Raw genomic sequence first — 25136 nt, forward strand, 5'->3', positions numbered from 1 at the left:
CTCGTAAAAATACTTCCACTGTTTCCCGGCCGAATGTCCCACCCTGCCCATGAATAGGGACATTATGCAGCAGTGGACGTGACACTGGGGCTCCCTTTCCGCTCCCACGGTCCCCTCCCTGGCCCTAGGAGTCGGGGGAGGCAGCGCTTGGCCACCCTGCCGTGGGGGTGGGGCTGAAGCAGGCAAAGGGGCAGTCAGGCCCAGGCCCAGGCCACAGTGGGGGTCTGGAGGGGAGGGTCCCGTTCCCAGACAGCTGCATCTGGAGGTCCCTCCACCTCACATCCGCCATGCAGGAGTGTTTGGAGGGGCAGGAAGATGGCAGGCAGGTGCAGGTGGGACTGCGAATGTCTGGGGAGTGGTGGGCTGGGTGGGCCAGTGCACTGCCCACCACAACCCCTCAAGGGGCAGCTCAGGACAGGGCTTCGTCCCAGACTAGGGCGCCCCCTACAGGTTGTGCCAGGATAGATGCTGCATATGGACCGTGAGGCAGACGGCGGCCGTCAGCCTGGACAGACCCATAGGGGCCATGCCCGTTCACAGCCCCGTGGCTGTGCTCCAAGCCCCAGCTCTGCACTCTTACCACAGAGGCAGCCCCGCCTGCCTCTCGGGCCGGGCTGACTGACCGCACGACCCCTGACAGTGGACACCGAGCACCTGCAGGCCCAGCCATGACCTTGGGAGGGCGGAGGGCGGGTGGGCAGCCACGCTTGCCCAAGTCTGGCACCTCCAGCACCCCAGGACGGGGTCTGAGTGGCGGCTGCCGGACTGCCCTGGGCCCTGGGAGATCCTGACTGCTCACTGTCCTCCAGCCCGCCACCAGGCGACTCAGCCCCTGGGAATCCAGCCCGCTTGCTCTGCCTGTACATCACTGCTTCCTTCCTGGAGGCGGGTGGTCCCCAGGCTCTGCCTCCTGCTGCCGCATCCAGAAAACATTTGAGCCTCTCGCCTCCACTCCTTTGCCTCCTCCTCAACGCTCCCCCGAACAGGGCGGGGCTGGCTATTTTTAGCTTGGGGAAAGTGACGCAAGGGGGGCCACCCCCAGCACCCAGGGCTTCGAACACAGTGTGTCTGGCACCGGCCCACCCACACCTGCAGAGCACAGGCAGTGACAGCTGGGGCTGGGGCCTCAGTTTGTCCCTGTAAAAAAGGGGTGTCTACTCACACAGGCGTACCTCAAGGGGAAGGCTGCAGAAGGAAGTTCCACCCAGAACCCCTGGCATCAGCCACCGGCCTGCTGTTCATCAAGCACCCCAGTTGCCCCCCAAAGGAGAGGGTGGCCGAGACAGGGGTGGCTGGTGGGTTCCGCAGAGACCCCAGAGCCTCACCCCACCAGATGCACAGATGCTGCCTGGGGTCAGCAAGACCCAGGCCACCCAGTCCTCTGGCCATGCAGCTGGCGGCCTCAGCAGCTGGGACTCGAGTGGGCAGCAAGGATGGTGGCTCACGGTGCCTGAGACCTTTTCCACTCCAAAGCTGCCTTCTGGGGCAGGGGAGACTGGGGCCAGCCCTTGGGAGGACTTCCCGCCAGCGAGCATGGCAGATGGCCAAGCTGCAAGAAGGGGACAGTGGCATCCGCTCCGGAGCATTCTGAATGGCAGGCCCACCGTCTGTGCTGTGAGAGCTGCCAGGAAACCAAAAAGGGCTAGAATCAGGACAGCATGCCCCGTCCTGCGGCCTCGGCCCCTGCCCAGGGCAGGAGCGGGGGGCCTCCGTCACGTCTGACTGGCAGGGCTGTCTGGCCCGGCCCCGAAGAGACAGTCTGGAGGTGACAGGAAGTCGAGCAGGAGACACCTGGCCAGACCCCGAGCCCCACAGAGACAACACCACACACTCAGCCCACCCCGGCTCGGGTCACGTCCAGGAACCCCTCTGCGGTGGCCAGAACCCCTGCCCGACACTGTGCCCGGTGCTTGGGGAGGAGAGAGGCTCCGCAGTGGCACTGGGGAGGCCCTCACTCGCTGGTCGCCAGTTGGGGCCGGGACCCCAGAGGGGCCAGCCTCTGCGACCTCCAGGAAGCCCAGCGCCGGCAGAGCCCAGGCTCAGACTTCCTGTGGCATCAGAACGCCGCCCTGCCCAGGCCAGCTCTGAGCAGCCCCTGCGGGGGAGGACGCTGAACCTGGAGGGGTCCCACAAGATGCCAGTGCCCGAGGCACTTGGCCTGCAAGTGTTGGCCTCTCCACCCCCAGACCCAGCCCTTCTCTGAGGCCCTGGCCCCTCCCCAGTGGCCCAGATGTGGGCGTGGCCCCAGCCGCTGACCTTGGGCCCCCAAGCAAGCTGTCCTCCTAGGAGCAAGTAAGGAGGGTTTGGGTCCTCTGCCCAGACAAGCTCTGACTTCGGTCCCGCAGGGGGCAGGGGCACTGCCAGCACGAGGCACGTGCCTGCCCGTCGCCAGCCCCCACCCACAGGAAGCCCCAGGCTCCTGCTCCCTGCAAGCTGCCCTTGGCTGACCAGGACCCTCAGAGGCTGTGGCCCTTCTCCAGACCCCTCGCTTTGCGACCTTGCTACGCTGGGTCTACTTACCCAGAGGGTCTGGGGCCATCCTCTTCTGCTGACAGGCCTCCCCCAGGGCAGCGTGACCCCCCTGCCACCTCGGGCACATGGCCCAGGCCCCGGCTGCGTCTGAAGGCTCCGAGGCAGGCCCCGGAGGGGGTCGGCACACCGGCGGCGACCTCAGCTGCCCCCACCTCTGAGCCCCACTGTGCGCTCGAGGAAATGGGCTCCCAGCGGTTGAGTAATTCGGGAAAGGTGACAGCCAGTGAGTGACAGGGTCATGATTCACACCCACACCCTGGCAAGTCCGGGGTGAGCACCTCCCCAGCATGACTCCCTCTCCGGACGTCCTCAGAGCCGAGACCACCACACAGCCCGTGGGGGGGCGGGGGACGCCTAGGGCGGGAGCAGCAGGGCCGCAGCTGCCTCCTCCGACCTGGGACCCCGCTGAGGCTCTGGTCATCTGGCAGGGTGAGGCCTCTGGGCCACCCTGGGGACATGTTGGGACCCCCAGTGGAGCCAGAGATGGTGGGGCGTCCTGGGGGCAGGGGTACTGGGTTGTCCTACCTTCAGTAACTGTGTGGCCTCACACCACGACCCTCAGGCCGAGGATTTCAGCCTCAGAGACCATGGGATTGGGGCCATGACCATGCCATGTGTTGTTAGCATGTGGTGTGTGGTCATGGTGTGTGGCGAGTCACCTCTGGGGGTAATGGGTCGCCTGAGCGTGCAGGGTGTGGCATCTTGGTGGGTGCTGGGCTGGGTGGCCTTGCTGTGTGACGGGGAGGCCGAGCCGAGAGCCCCTGGGTCCCCGAGGGCCACGCCACACTCAGGCCCCAGGTGGTTCCCACAATTAGTACCCGTCCTGGGGGTCGGGCAGCGGGCCCTGTGGACACCCGGGCTCCCGGAGCAGAGCCGCCCGCCTGGCAGCGTCCCTTGGCCACAAACACCTGCGCTTAGAGCTGGCGGAGTGATCGGGGCTGTGGTGATGCGGCAGCGGGCGCCGGGGCCCTGGGAGCCGGGCGCACGGGGTCCGCAGGGGGGCGGGGAGAGCGCAGCGGCCTCAGCACAGGGGCCTGAGCCTCATGGGCCGGGGCGTCTGCTCAGTCAGTGCCCATCCGGCGTCCGAGGGGGTCCCCGCCCAGTGCCGCCTCCTCGTCCCTCTGAAACTCCTGGTCCCCAGTCGGGGTCACAGCCCCAGGCCTCGCTTCCAGGGCCCTGGGCAGGAAAGGCTCACCCAGGGGAGGCACCCCATCCCTGTCCCCGAAGGCTTCCCCTTCCGTGTCCTGAGCAGGCGGGGCTGCCCCGGGCTGCTGGCACCTCCCCAGCACCTCACTCCCAGCCAGCCTGTCATAAATAGGAGGCTGGCCAGCCAGCGTTGGGCCACATCCCTCTGTCACCTGCCGGAGCTGCCACCGTCGGGCCACCTACCAAGGGAGAATGGAGGCACCTGCACAGGTACCTGAGGTGGGCCCCCTCCCACGTGGGGCAACACGGTAGCCATGTCTGTTCTGGGGCCTCCCTGGTCTGAAGTGGAGGGGTGTGTCCCTCATGTCACCGCAAACCCGTGCGCACGCGTGTGCACACAGGGGCGAGGGCTGGGCAGGCACGAAGCCCTCCCCCATCAGGCGGCCCCTGCCCAAGTGCGTGCTCACGTGTGTGCAAGTGTGTGTGATGGGTGTGCACCCTGCTCCTGCTGTCGCCTCAAGTGTGTCAGGATCCTGAGTGCCCACACTCGCCCTGGTGCGTCCGTGGCCCCATCTCCGGAAGCCCTGGAGGTTCCGCGTGGCCCTGGAGACCCCAGCTCCAGGGCTGCCCTCGGCCCTGCAGCCCCCCTGGCGTGGGAGGGGCTGCTCTGGGCTGCTCCCCCGGGGCAGCGGGGACAGCGTGGTCACCAGAGTCAGAAAGCACCTTCCAGAGCCTTCTCCGGGTCACCTGCAACACACAGCCGGGGGGCCCGCCTTCCCGGCGAGCCTGGGGTGGAGGCGCAAGTGTGGGCAGAGCTCTGTGCCACGCAGGCCCCATCCTCAGCACCCGTGGTGGCAGGTGCTCCCGGCGGGCTGCGAGGCTAGCCGGGGGCCCACAAGCCTGCGGCCACAGGGCGGGGAGATCCACCCATCCCACTCTGTACCTGGGGTCCCTCAAAGCTGGATGGCGTGCCGAGACACTCTCGTTCCCAGAACACTTGGGAGCAGCCTGCCGGGGCACACCTTCGCTTGCGGGGTGGGGCTGGGGGTGGGGGGGCTGGCGGAGACCCAGCAGAGGCTCCCCCTGGCTCAGCGCCCTTCCGGCTGCCCACCCCACCCCCACCCCCGCCTGTTGGTGGGCAGGGCCAGAGCTCAGTAGGCTGCGCTGGGCCATGAGGAGCCCTAGTGATTCAGACCAAGATGGGGACAGTGTGGAAAGTCCAGAGGAGCCCGTGCAGTGACTCGGGGCGTGACCGGGGCCAGCAGGCCTGGCCTGGTCACTGCCCCACATCCCTGTGCGCTGGGGGACCTGGGGCCTGGAGGTCCTGGGTCTTGGAACGCCGGAACCTCCAGGGCAGGACCGGGGGCCGAGCAGGCCACAGCTCCACCTCCTGGAGCCTCAGGTCCCCAGCACTGCCCCCCCGCCGCCCACTTTTCCTGAAGCCCAAGGCCCACAGACCTGGCTTCCCCAGGGACTCAGAACAGCGGACCGCGCCCCACCCTGAGCCCGCAACACTGAGCAGCACGCAGGCCCGACTGCTGGCCCAGATGTGGCCAATAGCCCGGCTCCGTCGGTTGCGATCCAACGTGGCCACACTGGGGGCCTTCCCAGGCCCCCCAGCCATGGGCTCTGGGCCCACCAAAACAACACAGCCTCCACCTTGAGCTGGTCGCCTGGCCTGCTCCTGCCCAGTGACCCCTGCCCCACTTGGGGGTGGCAGCAGGGAGCCACCCAGCCTGCAGCCTGCAAACAGAGCTGGGCGGGGCCCCAATGCTGTCCCCTGCTGCCCCTGCCCCCACTGCCCAGGCTGCACTCTGCGCTGATAAGACACGCCCGGGGAGGCCAGGTGGTGTCTGGCTGGGTGCAGCGGGGACGGGACAGCTGCAGGGTCCGGCCCTAGCAAGGACAAGCCTTCGAGGCTCAGCCGGCTGGGCCATGCCACCGGAGGGCCGAAGGGCCCAGCTGTCCCGGGACAACTGTCCCTTTCCCGGGGACAGAATGGAAGTCCAGCTGGCGGCACCAGGGGCGGGGGGGCGGGTGGAGAGGCCTGGGTGGGGGCCCGGATGGGTCAGGCCCTGCTGAAGTTCGAATCTCCACGCAGGCTGGAGCCGTGGCCCAAGCAGCTGGTGAGGAGCCTGGGACCTGCAAGTGTCCCCAGGCTCAGCTGCCGCCGCCGGTGGCTGACGAGGAGGCCAGGGAGGGGCTGCTGGGGCTGCCCGGCTCCTTCAAGGAGCTGTTCACCTTCTTCTGCGCCAACGCCACCATGCACGGCGCGACCCGCCTCGTCTGCAGCCAGAACCACCTGAGGAAGGCGTTCTGGGGGCTGCTGTTCCTGGGCGCCCTGGGCGCCCTCTACTGGCAGTTCGGGCTCCTCTTCGAGCAGTACTGGCGCTGCCCCGTCATCCTGACCATGTCGGTGCACTCGGACCGCAGGCTCTTCCCCTCCGTCACTCTGTGCGACTTGAACCCACACCGGTGAGGGCGGGCTGGGGGCGGGACCAGGGCTCCTGACCCCTCACCTCTGCAGTCTGTGGCTCCACGCCAGGTGTGCCAGAGGACTCCGCCTCTCCCCACCCCTGATGCCCTCAGGGACCTCTGAGACCTCCGCCCCCTAGGGGCGGGGGTTAAAAGAGAAGAAACAGCCCTGGCCGGGTGGTTCCGTTGGTTAGAGCGTTGCTCCCGTGCACCAGGAGCTTGCAGGTTCGATTCCCAGTCAGGGCACATACCTAGGTTGCAGGTCTAATCAATGTTACTTTCTCCCTTCCCATCTCCCTAAAATCAATGAACACATGCCTTCAGGTGAGAATTCTAAAGAGAGAGAGAGAGCCCTGGCTGGTGTGGCTCAGTGGATTGAGTGCAGGCCCTGGAGCCAAAGGGTCACTGGTTTGATTCCCTGTCAGGGCACATGCCTGGGTTGCAGGCCAGGTCTCCAGGAGGGGGCGCACAAGAGGCAACCACACATTGAATTTTCTCTCCCTCTCGTTCTCCCTCTACTTCCCGCTCTCTGGAAAATAAATTAATCTTTTTAAAAATAAAAAATATAAAAAAGAGAGAAAATGAAGAGCCAGGTGAAGCTTGGCGTGATGCCCAAGGGACGGATGGCGGGGCGGGGCGGGGGGCGGGGGGCGGGGGGCGGGGGAGCCCACCCCGGCGGACTCTGATGCACCTCCTCGCCACTCCCCCGCAGGCCCAGACTGGCGCGCCGATCCTTGCAGGCTCTGGACGAGTTTGCCCGCGAGAACATCTACGCCCTCTACAAGTTCAACTTCAGCCACAGTGGGGACGCCCCCCGTGCGCAGGCACCGGGCCCGGAGTCCGCCTTCCAGCTGGACCGCACAGTCCGCCTGCAGAGGCTGGACGGCCAGAACGAAGTGGGCTTCAGGCTGGTGAGCGGGCCCCGTGGCGCTGCGGGGGGTGGGGGCGGGGCCGGGGGCGGGGCCGATGCTGAGCTCGGATCCCTCCCCCAGTGCAACCACACCGGTGGCGACTGCTTCTACCGCGCCTACTCGTCGGGCGTGAAGGCCGTGCGCGCCTGGTACCGCTTCCACTACGTCAACATCCTGGCTGCGCTGCCCGCGGACCGCGAGGACAGCCACCGCAGCCACGGCGACCACTTCGTCTACTCCTGCCGCTCCGACAGCCAGGACTGCCAGGCCGGGTGAGTGGGGGCGGGGCTGCAGCTGCTCCCCTCGGCCCCACCCACCGGGCCTGGGTGCCACGGACGGGGCCCACAGCAAACAGCTCCCTAGGGAGATATGGCGGGCTGCGGCCCTGGCTGAGAGCGCTCGGGCTCGAGCTGCTCTGAGCGTGGCCCCTGGTTCCAGGCACTTCCAGACCTTCCACCACCCCGTCTACGGCAGCTGCTACACCTTCAACAGCGAGTGGGCCGCGCAGCGCCCGGGCATCACTCACGGTCAGTGCCGGCTGGGGCTGGCTGCGGGGGGGGGGGGGGGGGGGGTCGGCTGTGGGCGGGGCGCTCCTGCCCGCCAGGCCTCACCCACCCACCCCCACCCCCCTACCCCGTCTCCCGCAGGCATCAGCCTATTGCTCAGGGCAGAGCAGCAGGACCACCTCCCGCTGCTGTCCACGGAGGCCGGCATCAAGGTCATGGTTCACAAGCGCGACCACACCCCCTTCCTGGAGCACCAAGGCTTCAGCATCCGCCCAGGGACTGAGACCACCATCCGCATCCGAGAGGTGCCACGGCCCCCCGGGGGGCGGAGGAGGGACCCCAGCCCTCAACCTGGACGCCCCACCCAGCCCTGGGGCCCGCGGGCGAGGCGAGGGTGGTTCGGCGGGACTGAGGCCTCGCGCTCCCGGCAGGATGAAGTGCACCAGCTCGGGAGCCCCTACGGCGACTGCACGGACAGCGTGCGGGACGCAGAAGTCCCGCTGCTGTACAACGCCTCCTACACCATGCAGGTGCGGCTGGCGGGGGGCAGGCGGGCGGGGGCGGGGAGTGGATGGGGAGCGGCTGGGGAGGGCAGCCGGCGGCAGGTGGACGGCCCTCGGGGAGAGGGGAGGGGTGGCTGCCCCCTGGACCCCAGCTCCGGCCCCTGCCGCCCCTGCAGGCCTGCCTCGTGTCCTGCTTCCAGCAGCTGATGGTGCACACCTGCTCCTGCGGCTACTACTTCTACCCCCTGCCCCCCGGGGCTCGGTACTGCAGCTCCGAGACGCACCCAGCCTGGGGTGAGCCCAGCCCACCGCCCACCCGCCCGGCTGCCCATGCCCGCCTGCCTGTCAGCCTGCAAACCTCCTCGCCACCCCTGGGTCACTCCTCATGGGCTCACCTTTGACCCCCTTCCCCAGGCCACTGCTTCTACCGCCTCTACAGAGAACTGGAGACCCACCAGCTTCCTTGCACCTCACGCTGCCCCAGGCCCTGCAGGTGAGTGGGGAGTACTGCGCTCAGGGGTCACCGCCGTGGGCGCCACGGCAGGGGTCTGACAGGGTCTGTCTCTGCTAGGGAGTCTTCTTACAAGCTCTCTGCTGGGACCTCCAGGTGGCCCTCCTCCAAGTCAAGGGTGAGTGCCCCAAGGGCTGGGGTGAGGGGCGGGCAAGCATATGGGACCCACCCTGGACCAGCCTCTGCCCCCGGGGTCCCTGTGCGTACACCAGCCGGCAGTGCCTCGAAGGCTGGGGTGAGCGGCAGCCTCAGGGAGCCTTCTGTGTGCAGGACTGGATCCTGGCCGAGCTGGACAAGCAGAGGCCCGGGGGCCCGAGCCCGCGGCCCAGGAGGGGGCACTCCTCCTCCTCCTCCTCCTCCTCCGAAAGTCCCGACCGGGTCCCTCGCCATGCCAGCCCTGCCCTCCGGTGCCCCCAGGGAGGGGCCCCGCTGTGCAGGCCCTGGGCCCAGCCCCTCCCGCCTCTGCCCAACCCCAGGAGCAACGTGGCCAAAGTGAACATCTTCTACCAGGAGCTCAACTACCGCACGGTGGACGAGACGCCTGTGTACTCGGTGAGGGGGCCGGGGCGGGGCAGCGACTGGTGGACGGGGCGGGGGGGGGGTCCGCCCCTGCACAGCCCTGCACACAGGGGTGCGCCCGTGCACGAGGCCCCAGGCGCCGCTCACGGCCCCCGACGCCAACAGGTGCCGCAGCTGCTGTCAGCCATGGGCGGCCTCTGGAGCCTGTGGTTCGGCTCGTCTGTCCTCTCCGTCCTGGAGCTGCTGGAGCTGCTGCTCGACGCCACGGCCCTCGCCCTGCTGCTGGGCTGCTGCCGGCTCCGCCGCGCCCTGGGGTCCCAGCCCGTGGCTGTCCACCCCGAGCCGGAGGCCAACCAGCTGCCTAGTGACTGCAGCCGTGACGCCCGACGCCCAGGGGCCCAGCCGGCGATGCTTCCCGGGGCTCTGGCACGGGTCTCAGCTGAAGAGTTAGGTCAAGTGTGTGTCTGCCAAGACTCCTGACGCTGAGCCAGCCTGGACTTATAGTCTCAGCTGGGCGTTGTAGCAGCGTTGGGCTCTCCTGGCTGCCCAGGGCCAGCACCAGACCAGCGCCAGAGGGTCTCCCTGGCCAGCGGAGCAAAGCCTAGGGCCCAGGAAGCAGTGGTATCAGAGCCCAAGAGCTGGCAGGCAGGCCTAGGGCACCCAGCACATCAGGGTCCCTGGCCAGTACGGCCGTCCTGCCTACCAGTGGCCTCACAGCTCTCAAGGAGCCGGGGCAGGGGGGAGAGGAGCACCCCCACCACTCTGGAGTCCCGTTCCAGACGTGACTGCGTGTGCACACGTGTGCGGTGGTGAGCACGCCCATGCATGTGTGCATTGGCACGTGCGCGTGCCTGCGTGTGTATCCATGTACGTGTGATGCCTCGGGGGACGCCTCCACACAGGAGTGTGTCTGTGTTTGGCTTCATGTGTTCGCCTGCACCGACACGTCTGCCTGCACCTGCGTGTGGGTGTGCACGAGCATGAGACAGAGCCTCCCCCCACTCAGGGCGGGCGGAGGGAAGGGCAGGGCCAGTCTGAGGCACTTGATGGCCTTGGGCTGCTTTGCAATAAAACTGTTGATCCCACCCAGTGGCTAGAACGCATGCCTGCCTCCCCCATCACCCTTTGCACGTGAGCCGGAAGCCTCAGGCTACACCGCCACGCTCCTCGGAGCCACGGACACTTGGGGGCCTGGGGGACGGGAAGGCACTGAGCATGGGAGCGCAGGGCTGGGCTCCTCCGAGGGACAAGACCGGGCCCAGGCCATCCTCGCCCGCCCGTTGGCCTCCACCCTCCCTCCTGCTGGGAGCCTCCCTCCAGGCCAGAGAAGGGCAGACAGGCCGGGGAATAGGGGTGTCAGGAGCCAGTTTTCATCAACGCCGCCCCAGGCCCCCCATGAGGTGTCTGGGTTCTGCCTTATTGCCTCCTTTTGGGCCCTGCTGCTAACCCGCCCAGCCACCCTCGGGAAAGGCAGGGGACCCCGAGACGCCCGCGGCCCAGCTGAGACCGTGGAGTGAGGTGGGGAGCCACGACAGGCCGCAGGGCGTGTGGCAGTTTATTACCGAGCGATCCGGGGGGGCAGGCCCGCCAGCCTGCGGTGCAGGCGCGAGGCCCCGGCAGGCAGTGGGGCGGGAAGTGGGGACACAGCTCAAGCAGGGAGACAGGAAGGAGTTAATTCTGCTCATCAGGGGTCACAGCCAGCAGGTGAGGGACTTGGGTGGCCCGGTCAGTGCCCACCTTGCCGCCCATGGAGCCTCCTTGGGCAGCCTTTGCATAGTGACCAGCCAACTGGCCGTGGCCTGATCGAGGGCCCGAGTTGGGCAGAGGCTCAGCTGCTGCCCCAGGGCTCCCAGAACAGGGGGCGCAGGAGGCATCGTGGGCCCTGGGGAGTGAACTGAAGGACCCGGCCCGTCCGAGGGCCTGGCCTGTGCAGTGGGCCGGGGAGCAGGGGCAGAGCTGCAGGGGCCTCCCTGGCAGCAGGCAGAGCTGGGGTCAAGCTGCTCCTCCAGGGTCCGCAGAGGGAGGAGGCGAGAGCGAGGCGGCTGCAGGAAGTCCCTCGGTCCGAGAGAGTGCACTGAACGCAGGGTGCAGGGAGCCCTTCATGCACCTGTTCTGAGCCAAGGACCTCTGGGGGAGGCAGGGGCCCGGTCCAGGGCCACCAGCAAGGGGCCCACGTGGCCAGCCACGTGGCCTCGGGACGCCCGCGTCCAGCCAGGGCTGAGGCTCCATGCCAGACGTGCCCCCCAGCACCAGAGAAGCCCGGCCTGGACGCCGGGGTCACTAAGTGAGGTACACGGGTTGTTCCCTGGATGGGCTGCCCCTTCCCCCTTGCAGGGAGCTGGTGGCCGGCCACCAGCCTCAGGGCCTCGTGGAGGGGCTCTGGGGGTGTGCAGGAGGGACCTAACTAGCAGGTCACTATCTGGGGCAATAAGAGTGGGGGCACAAGGTGACAGGGGCCCCGAGAACGGGGGCACGAGGCGACACAGGGCCTTGAGGGTAGTTTGTGACAGGAGCACCCCGGGCTGCCAGGAGGAGTCCGCTGAAGACATGGGGTCCCGCGTGGGGCGAGGGGCGCCAGACGATGCAGCACCTCCGGGGAAACGCGGGGCTTCAGGAGACTCAGTGCTGGGCCCCTCCCCCGGCCCTGCGGTTTGTGGCGGCTCCGAGGAGGAGGGCAGCGCAGGCTGCGGGGGCCCCTGGACTCCGGACAAGGGCCAGGTGGCCAGGTCCACCCGCCCTAGCTTTCCTCCAGGTGGAGGCTGATGAACTCCTGAATGCACCTGCGGTACTGAAGCTCGGTGGGGCTGCTGCCCGCCAGGGAGCCCGGCTGGCCCGAGGGCGCCTCGGCCTCTCGCATCTCCTCGGCCATGCGCGCCAGACGGAGCCTGCAGAAAGCGTAGGGTGAGGGCGCCCCGCCCACACACGGTGCCCCACCCACCCAGAGCCCCGCCCCAGCGTACCACACCCCCACACGCGGTGCCCCCACCCCCTGCGGTGCCCCCTTCCGGCCTGCGCACTCACAGCGTCACGATGTCAGCATTAGCCTCCTGGATCGCGATGCTCAGCGGGTCCTGCTGCTCGTGGTCCAAAGCGTGCTGGTCCGCACCCCGCTTCAAGAACAGGCAGACTTGGCTGAAGGGCAGAGGAGACGAGTTGGGACGCGCCCAGGCGATAGGGCCCCAAAACCGAACGGGAGGAGCACCTGGGACTCACCCGGTGTGGCCCAGGAGCGTGGCGTGGTGCAGGGGCGCCCGGCCCCGGCTGTCTCTTTGGTTCACGTCCGCTCCGTTTTGCAGGAGGAATTCGCAGATGATCAAAGAGCCCTGGAGAGCCCGGGGCCGATCAGACTGAGCGCAGGGATGGCCCCTGCGAGGGCCTGGGCACCCCCGCCAGACCGAGCCCTGTCTGGGGCAAGGCAGAACGGGGTCCCCGTGGAGAAGCTCCCAAAGGAGCCGGCTGGGCGATGCCCACGTGTCAGCGTGCTCCTGCGTCTGGCCGCCCAGCCCTACTCACCCCTATCACGGCCTGCACCAGTGGCGTCTTGCCCTCGTCCTCTGCGTCTGCCCAGTTGACCTCGGCCCCGTGGGCCAGCGCCGCGGCCAGCGCGGGGAGGTCACGGGTACGCGCGGCACGGTGCGCCAGAAGTCCCGGATGCAGCTCGCGCACGTCCGCCAGGCCCCAGGCCTCCGCCTCTCCATCAGCCTCGCCGCTGGACTCCTCTGACTCCGCGCCCTCTGCAGGGAGGGGCGGGGCAGTCAGGGTGCCGACCTGCCCCCGAGCAGGGGGAGGGGAGGGCAGGGGGGGGCAGGGGAGGGGCGGACGCAGAGGTGGGAAGTGCGCACCCACCCTCCTCAGTGACGCTGTCCACCACGGAGCCCACGCCGAGGGCCAAGACGTCCGAGCTGCCGTCGGAACTACCCCCTAAGCCACTGTCGCTGCTCAGACCTGTGGGGTCCGTGGGCAGAGGGGGTCCTGAGCATCCCCGACTCCTCTCCAAACCCCAGCTATCCTCCAGGGAATGCCCCCGCCCCAGGGCAGGACCCGCCCGCCCTAGGGGGGCAGGGGGGCCCTGCCCAGGATGGGAGGGAAGGGGAGAAAACAAGTCCAGGGCAGCACCTGCCCCTTCCCCCCACAACCCCTCCAGTCAGGCCACCCCCAGCAGGATAGTGCGCATGTGCAGGCAGTAGGTGTCCAGCTCTGTCTGCGGCCAGCGCATGCTAGGAGGTCCCTGTCCAGCGACTGGGTCTCGGCCAAGCACTGGAGATGGGGCCCCGGGTGGCACTGGGGGAGCTCGTGGCCCAGTTCACCAAGGGCAGCCTTCGCAGAAGAGCCCATAGTCAGGGATGGTGAAGCAGCGCCCTCTGCTGTCCACGGCCAGCCCATCGGCCCTGCCAACTCCTGGCCGAGGCCCATGCCATCTGCCCACACTGCCCGGGAAGGCTGCAGACACACACCTGCACGCACACCCAGATACACGCGCCCGTGTCACACGGCACATATACACTCACACATCCCTTGCGGGTCTCGGCTTTGGCCTTTGAGTCGGTGTGGCCCAAAGGCTCTCGACGCACTGTCCCGGGCCGTAGCTTGGCCCCGTCCTCCCCACCCCCAGATCAGCTCCCCTAGACACCAGCTCTGAGCCCGTCCCTCCGGCAAAGACCCCCGTGCTGCCAGTTCGCCAGCAAGTGGCCATGACGCCCCCTCCCGCACAGTGAGCCATGCTGGGTCCAGGGGCGGGCTCAGGGGTGGGCAGCAGGCGGGGTGCTTGCAGCACTTACTGCGAGGACCGGCGGCAGCAGCCCCTGCGTCAAAATAGGAGAAGAGAGAGTCCAGCTCGTCGGGGCAGAAGAGGGAGTCCCGCCGGAACCTGCGCTCCATGGCGCCTGCGCGGGGGCGGGAGAAGCAGGGCGTCACGCTGCGCGCCCCCGTGAGCCCCGCCTCCTGCCCGCTCAGCCTGACCCCGTAGAGCCCCGGCTTTGCGGCTCACGCCCGCTGGAGCCCTCTCCCCAGCCCCGTCCAGGTGAGCCGACAGCTCGCCCACCTGAGGAGAGAGCAGCCACCGAGGGCAGGACAGGCTCCATCCGGACTTTGCGGCGGGTGGCAGGCACGCGGGGGGAGCCGTGGCGGCCGGGGCTCTTCAGCGCCCGCCAGCGCCGCGGGGCCTCCCGAGCCAGCGAGGAGGGTGGCTTCCGCAGGAACTTCTTTTCCACGTACTTGTCCTTGACCCAGGCCTCCTTGTCCTGCCTGGACCCAGGCAAGTGTGAGGCCGCACTCGGGGCTGGCGCTCGCCCACCCTCCCCGCTCGCTGCTGCGCCCCCTCACCTGGGGCTGCTGGCCGTGGGCTTCCTGCTGCCCAGCGCCTCGCACTGGGCCTCGTAGATCTGGTTCACGGTGCTGTTCCCGAGCTCACTCATCAGCTAGTGGAGACAGGGTGTGCGGGCCACAGCCCCGGTTCACAGACAGCCCTGGCTTGCAGGCCCGACCCCACCGCCCCCTGCCCAGCCCGCGGCCTGCGGTGGCCCCGCACCCACCTTCAGCAGCTCAGGCTCCCACGAGTCCAGGGTCAGGGACCGCACCTTGGAGCAGTGGACACCCAGGCTCCTGGAGGGGGGGGGCGGGGTCAGCCAGAGGGGGTTCAGCCCGTTCCCCCGCCCGCCGGCCCGCCCGGGGACCCACCGGTGGATGCCTGAGCACTCGATGCAGAGCAGCACGCCCAGGTTGATGCTGGCCCAGCGGGGGTCCGGCTGGCCGCAGTCGCCGCACTGGCCATTGCCGGCCACGCTCTGCATGCGCTGCAGCACGCTCTCGCCCTTGACGCCGCGCTCGCGGGAGTCCGAGGCCGAGTCGATGCTGCTGGTGGATGGGGACGCCGTGCGATCCAGCCTCTGCAGCGGGCGTGAGGGGCCGCTCAGCCCGTCAGGAGCTCCAGCCTCGGTTCCCCGGCGGGCCGCTGCCTCCTCCCCAACCAGGGATGCCGGCCCATTCATCGGAGGTCCCCAAAGCAAAGCCGGGGCGCGCTGGTGTGCTGGCGCACTCGCACGCACACACCCACGATGCGCACCCACGCCCACGCTCCCACGCAGCCTGAGGGCCAAGCGCACGCATGCGCGGAGGGAGCCGGCGGCCGCACCTCGCTGTAGCAGCTGTCGGGGCTCTCCCGGTAGGCGGAGGCGATGCTGGCTTGCACGGCTTGCACCCAGGCCTGCCGCAGCTTCTCGGAATCGGCCTGCAGCATGCAGCTCCTGCAGGGAGGGGGCGTCAGGCCGGGCGTGCGGGGGGGGGGGGGGTCCCTGCCTGCCCCGCCAGGCTCCGCCTCCTCACTTGGTGGGCGACACGACCTCGAAGCAGAACCTCCGCTCGATGTCCTCACACGGCTTCACGGAACACAGGCGGAGGTCGTCCACCACAACGGTCAGCACGTCCTGCGGGCGGCACGAGGCGGCCCTTGCGCTCCGCACCCCGCGCTGACCGCCCACTCACTGCTCTGCCCGACACAGCCAGGCTCCCCGCCCCCTGGCCACACGGGCGATGGCACCCATCACTGCCCGCCCCCGCCCCAGGGCCCAGGCCCTGCACACACCTTCAGCTTCTTCTGGTAGACCAGCTGGCTGTTCTGGATGGAGAACCAGCGCCTGGGTGGGCGGACGGGCCAGGAGGGGTCAGGCGGGGCCAGCCGCAGGTCCACCCCGCCTCCCTGCCCCCGGGAAGGCCTGCCCTCACCGGTTCCACGTCTTGAAGGCGTTGCTGGCCCGCTTGAAGAGGTAGCCCTCCATCACCACGCCACTGGGCGCATCCACGTCAAACTCCGCTTTGGGCTCATCGTAGGAGAAGTCCTGGGGGTTGGAGCCGGGCCCCCGTGAATGCCCAGCCTGGGCCTGGGCAAGGCCCCTGCCCAGATCCTCCTGGGGGCGGTCACCTTACATCGCCGCTGGGGCCCCAGCGCCCGGCTCCGCCCCCTCGCCCCCAGCCTTTTAAAGACAGCAGGCTCTGGGATCAGGAAGGAAGCTGCCCCCCCTCTCCTGGCCCACTCCCCCATTCATGTCGCCAGCTGGGGCTGCTCCGGCCGGACAGAGCCCCGTTCACCAGGCCGGGGAGACTCTGAGTGCCGCCCTGTGTGTCTGCAGCGGGAGAGGAGGCCCGGCCACCTGCTTCCCGGGCTGAGCGGGGCCAGGAAGGCACAGCTGCTGCCGCTCCCACGGGGCATGCGTCCCGGCTCGGCCGGCGTCCTTGCTGGTGCCAGCCACGGTTTGCAGCGGTGGAGTGCCCACAGGTGTCTGGGAGCGCCGAGGCCGGTGGGAGGTGTCCTTGGTGCTGAAGGGCCTCGGGGTGAGGGCGGGCAGAGGCCCCGCCCACTGGCCTTCCCCTGACTCCCTCCCTCTGGGGGGCGCCCACTCACCTGCAGCAGTGTCTGCGGTGGCGGCGCAGGCAGGGGTGGGGAAAGGAGAGAATGCCGGTGAGGGACAGCTCGGCCTCCAGCCGCCCCCCTTCTCCCCCCGCCAGGCGCTCTGGGATTCTGAAACTGGCAGCACCCCCTGCAGCCCACCTCTCCCCCAGCAGTGTGGGGGCGACAGCCTGGCAGTGGAAGCCGGCGACGGAGGCCCCCCCCAGGTTGCCTCTGGCCTTGAAGGAAGGCCCAGGGTGTGTGCACTGAGGGCTGACCCTCTGCCGGCCTCTGTCCTGATCTCTGAGCAACCACAGGGCCGCCCCCCTACTCCTGCTCCCTTGCGTGGAGGCCCGAGATGGGGACCCAGCAAGAGGGGGCAGGCCTTGGGGAGGGAAGGAGCGTGTGCTCGCCGTGGGCCTTGCAGCTCCGCAGGATGGAGAGAGTTGGAGGTGGTGGCCTCTTGGGGTCCTGCCCCCCACCCCCAGCAGGCAGGGAGGGCAGGGCCGGGCCTCACCCGCTGCTGGATGGCTGCGTGCCTGTGCTCCATCTCCCGCTTCTCCACTGCTGAGTCGATCACCAGCTGGTCCAGCTGCGGGGTGGCGGGGGGGGCGCGTCAGGGAGGGAAAGGGGGCCTGCCCGCCGGGACCTTGCCCGCCCCCCCCCCCACCCCGCCCGCCCGCCAGCCCACCTCGGCCGCCAGCTTCTGCATGTAGGGGTCCAGCTGGTGCAGCAGGCTGTAGCCCTGCCGGAAGAAGCTGTGCTGGGCGTGCATGAAGGACAGCATCTGCGGGGGGCGGTGGGGGGGGCACGGTGAGGCCGCCGCACCCGGACTCCAGGGCAGCGTCCACCAGCCCGCCCGCCCACCCACCCACCCTCCCCCGGCACTCACGGAGTCCAAGATCTCGAACTTCTTCTTCGCCTGGAGAACATTGATCTGCCAGGGGAGGGGAGGCAGGGGCGGGCGGCGTGCTCAGGTGGCGGCGGCCCACAGCCTGCATCTGCCCCAGAGTCCCCGCGGCCCCTCCTGGTTCCCCTGCCCCTGCACTGGCCACGCCCATCCTCCCAGGGTGTGCAGGGTGCCCCCCAGGGGCAAAGGCAGGGGTTTGAGCCCCTGCTCCGGGGCCCTGCAGACCCGCCCCCAGGACTCCGTGGCCTCCTCCCCGCAGCCTGCAGCCCTGGCCTTGTCCCAGCCCATCCCCGCACCTGGGCCTCCGCCGGCCCCCCCCCACGCCCCTCCCACTGTCAAGATCCGACATCGAAGGTTTTCTCAGGCCAGAGATGCCCCCGGCCCAGACGCCCGCTCTGCCAGTCCGCAGCAGCCCAGGGCCCCGCCCCCACCCCGGGGCCCGCCCCCGCGCCCGGCCGCGGACCTGCAGCACGTAGTCCAGCGCCAGGTGGCGGAAGCACTTGCGGGTGAGGGTCAGGGCGCCCGTGGCCTCCTCCACCTCGTGCGGCCGGTGCCTCGGGGCCTGGGCGTTCCGCACCAGGGACAGCTCCAGGTCCTCCCGCACTTTGTCAAACTGCTTCTTGGTCTCCTTGAACTTCCGCACGTCACTGGGGGCGGGGGGGGGGGGGGGGGGTCCATCAGGGCTCCCAGGAGGGCCGAACTCGGGGTCTCCGCCTTCTCGACATGCCCCCCCCCAGGGCTCCTGGCCACCCTCCGCACTCCCGGGCAGGCCCCCCGCCTCCCCCCTGCCTGCACCCCCCCCAGCAGCCCTCCTTCCCTCATCTAGGCCCCCCACTGCCCTCCATCACCTCACGCGCAGAGTTGGTCCAGCCCGGGGCGGTCCCCAGCTTCGACCCAGACCCCAGACCCACACACCTGACCTCAACGTGGCTCCGCTCAGGGGCGCGGTAGGCACGCAGGCGCGGGGCTCAGACCCCCGCCCAGCCCTCCCCTCCCCTCTGACCCCTTCTGTGACCTCGGCCTCCCCTCGAGCCCCAGGCCCTCTTCCTGCCCTCCAGCCCGGTCCCATTTCCAAGCTTTTGCCCTTGTAGGACCCCCCACCCACCCACAGTCCTGAGGCCCCTCCTGAGCAAACCCAGGACCCCCCCCATGCAGCTCAGCTGTGTCTGCTCCCCACTCCAGGGCAGACGCACGGGGCACCCTCCCTCGGCCGCTCACTCTTTGATGAAGTTGTGGAGCTGCTGCCGCACGGACCTCTGGGCCTGGTCAAACAGGATCTGGGGGGCGGAGGACAGCGGGGTGTCAGCTGCCTGCCCCCAGAGCACCCCAGGGGCCCAGCCCCTGTCCCTCACAGGGGGGACCTAGGGAACGCCCCACCCAGCCCAGCCTGGGCCCCAGCCGGGCATCCCCACACAGCCGGCCTCCCAGGGTCTGGGAGTGGGTGTGGCCCCCAGGCCTGGGCTGGTGCCCAGTGGCAACAGCTGTGACCACCTGCCCATGTCTGCTCTGGCTCCCGGCCAGACCGGAGGCCAGATGGGCCCCCCCAGTACGGCCCCCGGGCACACGGGCCCCACAGGGCAGGCACACACGGAGCACCTGTGTGGTGACACCCACTGCCCCTGGCCCTGGGAGGCCCCCTCAAGGGTGACGCCCCCCAGCAGAGGGGCCGGGTCAGAGCTGGGGCTCCCAAGGAACCGGGCCTCGGGGTGGGGGGTGGCAGTCGCCAGGAGCTGGGGCGCTCCCCACAGCAGTTATGGGACCTGGAATCAGATCTGGCTACGTGGGGGCCCTATCTGGAAGCAGACAGACAGACCGGGCAGGACAAGCTGTTTCCAGCTAGTTTATTTCTGAACTTCCCCTGCGGGGGGCAGGGCTCCTTGTTTAGTCTGGGGCTCTGGCTCCCAGGCCAATGTCCGGCCACCCACGTGCGCCTCAGGCCCTGCTCCGCGTGTCCGTGCGGGGGGCGCCGAGGCCTGGAGGTCACCCAGCCCCAGCCCAGGGGGGCAGCGAAGTCAGAGTTGTCCAGGGCCGCGGGGTCAGCCTGGGAGGGGTCTTCTGCTGGAGACCCCTGCCTGGCTGGGGGCCCTGGATGACCCTCCAAGGCCTCTCCCACCCTGAGCACCCCAGCCCACAGGGCAGGGCTGCACTGCCACCTCCCCGGTGCTCTCCGCGGTCTGGCCCTCACCCGGGACACGGCAGAGACCCCACGGATGTCCCCGCCCCACAGACAGAAAGAGCCGACACACGGCCACCCTCCGAGCGGGCCGGCCAGCCGGCGGAGCGGCCTCGGACAGGCCCCCAGGCACGCCGCCCCCGTGCTGGCAGGGCTTACCATGTGGTAGTTGACCGTCTCCTGGAGGCTGTCTCCAAACCTCTGCAGACATTCCTGGGGGGCAGTGTGGGGAGACCCCTCACTCAGGCGGGACGGCTGTGCCCTGCCCCTCGTGGCCAGCACCTCCCCTGCCACAGGCCAGAGAAACACCCCTGCTGCCCCGACCAGAAGCCCACCCGCCCCCAGGGCCTGGGCAGCCTCCAGGGGCCGCCTGGCCTCGCCCGCCCCCGATCAGGGGCGGCCGTCCCCTCACCGAGATGACCGTGTCACCCTGGCACTGCTGAGACAGGTCCCGGACGCCGCTCACGAAGAGCCTGTTGGCTGCGACGTAGGCCTTGCCAGCCTCGATCAGGCCGCTGCACAGTTTCACCAGCTGCAGACGGACGGGGCGACACTCAGGCCAACGGCTGTTCCCAGCCCGCCCCACCACCGAGGGGCTGGGGCGGCGGTGCCCGGAACACAGCCCCCTCGAGCAGCCCCAGGCCAGGAGGGACTGGACTGCCCGCCCACCCTCCGCCCTGAGCCCACTGGGCACTCGGCTGCACGGTGCCACCACCCTGGGCCTTGGCCCCAGAGCGGGAGGTCAGAGCAGGACACAGCTGGGGCAGCCCTGTGGTCCCGGCCCAAAGCCAGCAAGACCAGCCACTGAGGGGGCTCAGGGGCACTGCCCCTCCTTCCCCCGGCCCCCACCTCAGTCCCTGCCTGGTCCCTCAGTGGCACCGGCTCCCAGCAGCTGTCTTCTGCCCTGAAGACACCCTGGAGGGGACCCACCAAGGCCCGCCACACCTGATGGGGACGCAGGTTGTCACACGTGTGCAGTGCGTGCCGCAGCTGGGAGGGGCACGGCAGGCACAGCTGGGGCGGTGGGGACACGGCCGCATCTCGTGCATGGCACACAGGCTGCACGCCCCAGGTGCAACCCCGGTGTGCCCACACGCTCGCACACACACACACAAACAGGTGGCCGGGCATGAGGGGTGGAGCGCGGCCCGGGGCCTGTGCACCCTGGCCCCTCACCTTGTCCAGCTTGGCCTCGATCTCGACCACATCGGTCTCCACCTCATCGATAGTCGCCCTGCAACGGGAACGGGGCAGCCAGGTCGGCCTGCAGCCAGCCACCCTGACCTCACGTCCGGCTGCGTCTTCGCCTCCCCGTGCTCCCCGAGGGGGCTGCCGGGCTGCTGGCTGCTTGCCCCTGCCTGCCGACCTGTGCCCTGAGGTCTGCAGGCAGGCCCAGAAATGGAGGCTGGGAGAGGCTGCCACTGCCTGGGAGGAGGAGCCAGGGCAGGGACGCAGGTCCAGCTGACTCCAGAGCTGCCCAGCGCCCACCCGAACCCGCGGCCAGAAGAGGCCCAGTTGGGCGTGATGCCCCCTCTGGGGCCGGGCTGCTGCAGCCACACCCCAGGGTATGGAGGTCAGACAAACCCGGGGACAGAGGGAGGGGCTGGAGTCCCTGAGAAGGTGTGCACCGGGGTTGGGGACAAGGGAGGCCAGCCACCCTCCTGCCCGGCCCCGGGGCCCAGAGGAACAGTCCCACCCGAGCCGGGTAGCCCCCGTGGCAAGCGCGTCTCAGTTGGAACCCAGGGCACCGGACGGCCGCTCCCTCTGACTTCCTCAGCACCGAGACCCCCGACCCCCCCCAACCTCAAAACACAGACCGGCAGGCCTGCCAGGAGCCGGGGCTGGGTCCGGCTGGGAGGAACCCACTCCCCCGGGGCCGCCTGACAATGGGCCACCTCGGGGAGGGGAGAGTTAACGCATGACATCACCGAGGAGCCTCGGACAGGAGAATCCCCGGAAGGCAGAGGCAGATGGATCGGGCACGTGACATCCCCCCTCCCCTTCACGCTCCAGGAACAGGAAACAGAAAAATCAGGCCAGGATCCCGGTGCCCCCCCACCACTCAGCTGGTGAGCTAGGCCCATCTGGCCTCCTGAGGACGAGGGGCAGCTGGAATGGGGCTCGGGCCCCAGGGACAGGTCTTGGGCGGAGGGAGGTGGGCAGGGGGAGGGGCATGGCAGGGTTTCCCAGGCCTGGGGGCAGGACCTGGCCCCTCACAGAGGGTGTCGCTCAGCATGATCTCCATCAGAAGCGGGGGAGGGAGGGGGACTACCCAGGGGCCTCGGAAGTTCCCCACCGGCCACCTGGCGGGACACGGGCTCCTCTCTGAGCAGCACCCAGTCCCTCCCGAGGGGCTCAGGGTGCTACCTGCCGGAGCAGAGACGAGTCAGAGAGGCTGTCTGCCTGGCCGGGAGGGGACCCAGGGCCCCGTGAGTGCCCCGAAGCCCACCCAGGCCCGCCCTTGGGAACTGTCTGGAGGCATGGCCTGAGGAGTGTGTTTCTGACAGTGGAGGCTGGGACCCCAAAGACCATGACCCCGCTGTCACCTCTCCCTTCCCCCTCAGACGGCCGGGGAGCAGGGAAGGACCACCCACCCGGAAGAGGGTGCTGCAGAGGGAGACACAGCTCCGAAGCCCCAGCCGGCCGAGTGCCCTGGGCAGCCGTACAGAGTGCTGCCACCCTGGGGCCTGGGCTCCTGGTCCCTGGGGTGCAGCAGGGTGAGGCTGCTCCGGGAGCCGGCTCGCCCTCCCTGGCCCCTGAGGCCTCCTCCCCTGCCCTCCCTCCAGGATTTCCTCAGCAGCTTGAAGGATGGGGAGGAGGGAGGGGCCAGTCCCCCCCCCCAAAAGCTGTGACTCAGTGCCTGAAGCCCCGCCCAGGGGAGGGGGCACCAAGAACAAGGGGTGGGTGGAGGCCCTAGGCCTGTCTGGAAGAGTCCGGACCCCTTAGCCAGAGGCATCTGGGGTCTCCCCAGGCCAAGAGTGCACAGGCAGGGTCCTCCTCCCCAGGGCTGCGGCCAAGGGCCCCGCAGCACTGACCACATCCTCCTGGCCTGCCACACCCTGACCCGCCCAGCCCAGGCCAGCCTCCAGGAAGCCGGGGTTACAGCCTCAGCTGTACCTGAAGCCGAGCAGACAGGGGCACCTCAGGGTTGCCTCAAAACCCCATTAAATCTCAGGCAAACCCCAAAACCCTAAAACCCAGAGAGAGGCTTCTGTGGCCCAGGGTCCTCATGGGTCCACTGAGCCCCTCCCCCAGGCCCCACTGGGCACTTTCCCAAGGGCAGCCCCTCCCTGCCAGAGGGAGCCGGTCAAAGCCACCGCACCCACTGCGGTGCCACAGGCAGAACAGGCTGCCGTGCGAGGAAGGCTGGGAGGTGAGTGAGGTGCTGCCGCCCGATCTGACCAGGCAAGGTGGGGAGGAGGAGCGGGAAGCTCAGAGGGAGGGGCCAGGGTAGGGCCAGGGTAGGGCCAGCGGGCCTCGGCCAGGACCAAGCCCCCAGCTGAGGCCCTGGCTACACCTCCCCCCAGCCTGGGTCCCGGAGGACAGTGGGCAAAGGCGGGGCCGGGATCCTGAGCACCTCACCTCCCCTCCCTCAGTCGGTCAGCAGCAGAGGACGGGCAAACAGAGAAGGTTGACGCTTACCACTCTCCCGGGGTCTGGGGCCACTCTCTGGGCCGACCGGGCCCCTCACCCCCAGCCTCCCTTGTGAGGGGCTGTGCAGGAGGCGGGCCCTGGGGCCCCGGACAGGAGCCACCGATCCTGGTGCCTCACTTCTGTGGGCGCACACACAGGCCCTCCGGCTGGTGCCCCCGAGATCCAGCACACACAACACATACAAGCAAGCACATGTGTGCTCAGATGCATGGTAGATGCGCTCCTGTGCCATCCCATGTGCATGCATGCAACGGCACACTGCACACATGGACACACATGCAGAGACGTGTGTCCCCGTGCTGGTGTACACATGAGCAAAACAACATGTGTGTCTACTGCCAACACTCACATCAGAGTGATACACACAGTGTGTGTGTGTGCGCACCAAGAAGTGACACATGACATGCATGCTTCTATCACTAGCCTACACACATGTGTTGAGCACGCCAGCACAGGGGTGCAGCTCGCCCACACAGTCATGTCCAGGGTCTGGCACAAGACAGGGTGCAGAGGGACATAGCTCCCACGTGTGCACCTGGCGCACAGGAGGTGCTTGGTCACAGCAGACATGTGCACACAGTGGAGGTGTGCTGCACACAGGTGAACACGCCTGCACTCCCACAAAGCCCTGAAAACACAGACCCAGGGCAGGCCGCAGGCCAGAACCTCCAACCGGGTCTGCTCGGGCCAGCCCCCGCCCCTCCCCTCCGGGTGCCGAGTTCACCCTGCCAAGCAGCCACCCCAGACCCCACATGCGGCTCCAGCTGGCTGTCCCCTCTGCGCACTCCGGGCACACGGACCAAGACAGAATCCAGGGACGGACGCCCCATGAGCCCAGACAGCCCTGGCCGCAGCAGGGCTGCAGGGCCGGGAAGGGTCTCAGCCCTGTACAGGTGGTCGGCACGAAAGTGCAGACACAAAGCGGGGGTGGACACTCCCACGGAGAGGTGGCCAGCCGGCGGCAGCCCCGCCCCCACGCGCGCGCCCTCCGCGCGAGGTGACCAGCACAAGGGACATCTTTTGTTCCGTCCCCTGGTCCCGGGGCGCTGCGGGCTTTGTCGGAGACCGGGTCCTCCGGCTTCCGTCACTGGCTTCCCCGTCGGGCACAAAGCGGGCACCGACGCCCCCGCCCCGCGCCCATCCTCCGCCGCCCCGGGTGCCCCGAGGGGGCGGCGACCCCAGCGCCCACAAAGGGCGCGCCCCGCGGGCGCACCTGAAGCGCGGCGAGTCCTTGATGCACTCCTCGAACTCCACCGTCATGGCTGCGGCGGCGCTCACTGGCACGAGGACCGCGGTGCCCCGAGCGGCATCCTCAGCCAGCTCGGCCCGCTCGTCCGCCCGCCCGCGCCGCGCTCCGCGCCCGCCCGCCCCGGAATGAGGCCGCGGTGCAGCCACCCCGCCCCGCCTGTCACCGCCGGGGAGCGTCGCCAAAGTCCTCAGCGTGCGCGCGCCGTCCGCTGTCACCGCCGGGGAGCGTCACCAAAGTTCACCACCCGCGGGCGCCGCCCGCTGTCAACTCAGGGGAGCGTCTCCAAACGGCCCTCCCTGCGGCCGCTGTCACGCCCAACTCCGGCCCTGACGCCTCGAGGTTCCGCCTCCCTTCTTTCCTAGGCCACTCCAGGTCGGGAAGGTGGGCGGGCTCAGCAACAGTGGGGCGTCTGGAGCCGTCCGGTGGGCCGCGGGGGCCGGTAGAGTACGGGCTCCGCCCTCTCCGGGGATCCAACCGTTGCGCAACTAGGGGTGTTTGCAAAACCTTCTAGGCCGCAACGCGGCGGTAGGACACGTCCGCCGGGATGCGGAACGAGTGAGTCAGTGGGCGGATGGGCGAACGAGTGCACGCACGAGGGGGCGTGCAGGTCGGGCGCGGTTGTAAGAGAGTCTCCCGGGAAGACGCTGCTCGAATGGTGCCTACGCA

At 69.1% G+C, this 25136-nt stretch overlaps 2 protein-coding genes across 4 annotated transcripts; one reads left to right on the top strand and one right to left on the bottom strand.

Moving 5' to 3' along the window:
- The first annotated feature begins 287 nt into the window (after nucleotides 1-287).
- On the top strand, nucleotides 288-10568 carry SCNN1D (sodium channel epithelial 1 subunit delta). The gene is made up of 13 exons (XM_036025098.1): nucleotides 288-332; nucleotides 5579-6153; nucleotides 6866-7064; nucleotides 7146-7336; nucleotides 7503-7591; nucleotides 7712-7875; nucleotides 8002-8100; nucleotides 8250-8367; nucleotides 8488-8566; nucleotides 8645-8702; nucleotides 8855-8907; nucleotides 9061-9136; nucleotides 9269-10568. The coding sequence occupies exons 1-13, from the start codon at nucleotides 288-290 to the stop codon at nucleotides 9581-9583; spliced, it is 2061 nt and encodes a 686-aa protein (XP_035880991.1). The 3' UTR covers nucleotides 9584-10568.
- Nucleotides 10569-10646: 78 nt separating this feature from the next.
- ACAP3 (ArfGAP with coiled-coil, ankyrin repeat and PH domains 3) lies at nucleotides 10647-24611 on the bottom strand. 3 transcript variants are annotated; one of them, XM_036025155.1, is made up of 24 exons: nucleotides 24435-24611; nucleotides 20744-20801; nucleotides 19980-20099; nucleotides 19727-19780; nucleotides 18613-18671; nucleotides 17858-18041; nucleotides 17377-17421; nucleotides 17176-17271; nucleotides 17002-17076; nucleotides 16500-16511; nucleotides 15824-15936; nucleotides 15684-15735; nucleotides 15425-15525; nucleotides 15234-15345; nucleotides 14780-14988; nucleotides 14635-14704; nucleotides 14426-14520; nucleotides 14145-14347; nucleotides 13882-13986; nucleotides 12950-13057; nucleotides 12617-12837; nucleotides 12317-12426; nucleotides 12125-12235; nucleotides 10647-11988 (listed from the first exon to the last, which is right to left on the bottom strand). In XM_036025155.1, exons 1-24 carry the CDS (start codon nucleotides 24479-24481, stop codon nucleotides 11841-11843), a joined length of 2508 nt encoding a protein of 835 aa, XP_035881048.1. In that variant the 5' UTR covers nucleotides 24482-24611; the 3' UTR covers nucleotides 10647-11840. The 3 variants fall into 3 exon arrangements, with proteins under 3 accessions (XP_035881048.1, XP_028367603.1, XP_035881049.1); XM_028511802.2 differs by having other exon boundaries at nucleotides 12950-13048; nucleotides 24435-24607; XM_036025156.1 differs by lacking the exon at nucleotides 16500-16511.
- Nucleotides 24612-25136: the final 525 nt, after the last annotated feature.

The sequence above is a fragment of the Phyllostomus discolor genome, chromosome 5, assembly GCF_004126475.2.
Source record: "Phyllostomus discolor isolate MPI-MPIP mPhyDis1 chromosome 5, mPhyDis1.pri.v3, whole genome shotgun sequence".
Classification (NCBI taxonomy): domain Eukaryota; kingdom Metazoa; phylum Chordata; class Mammalia; order Chiroptera; family Phyllostomidae; genus Phyllostomus; species Phyllostomus discolor.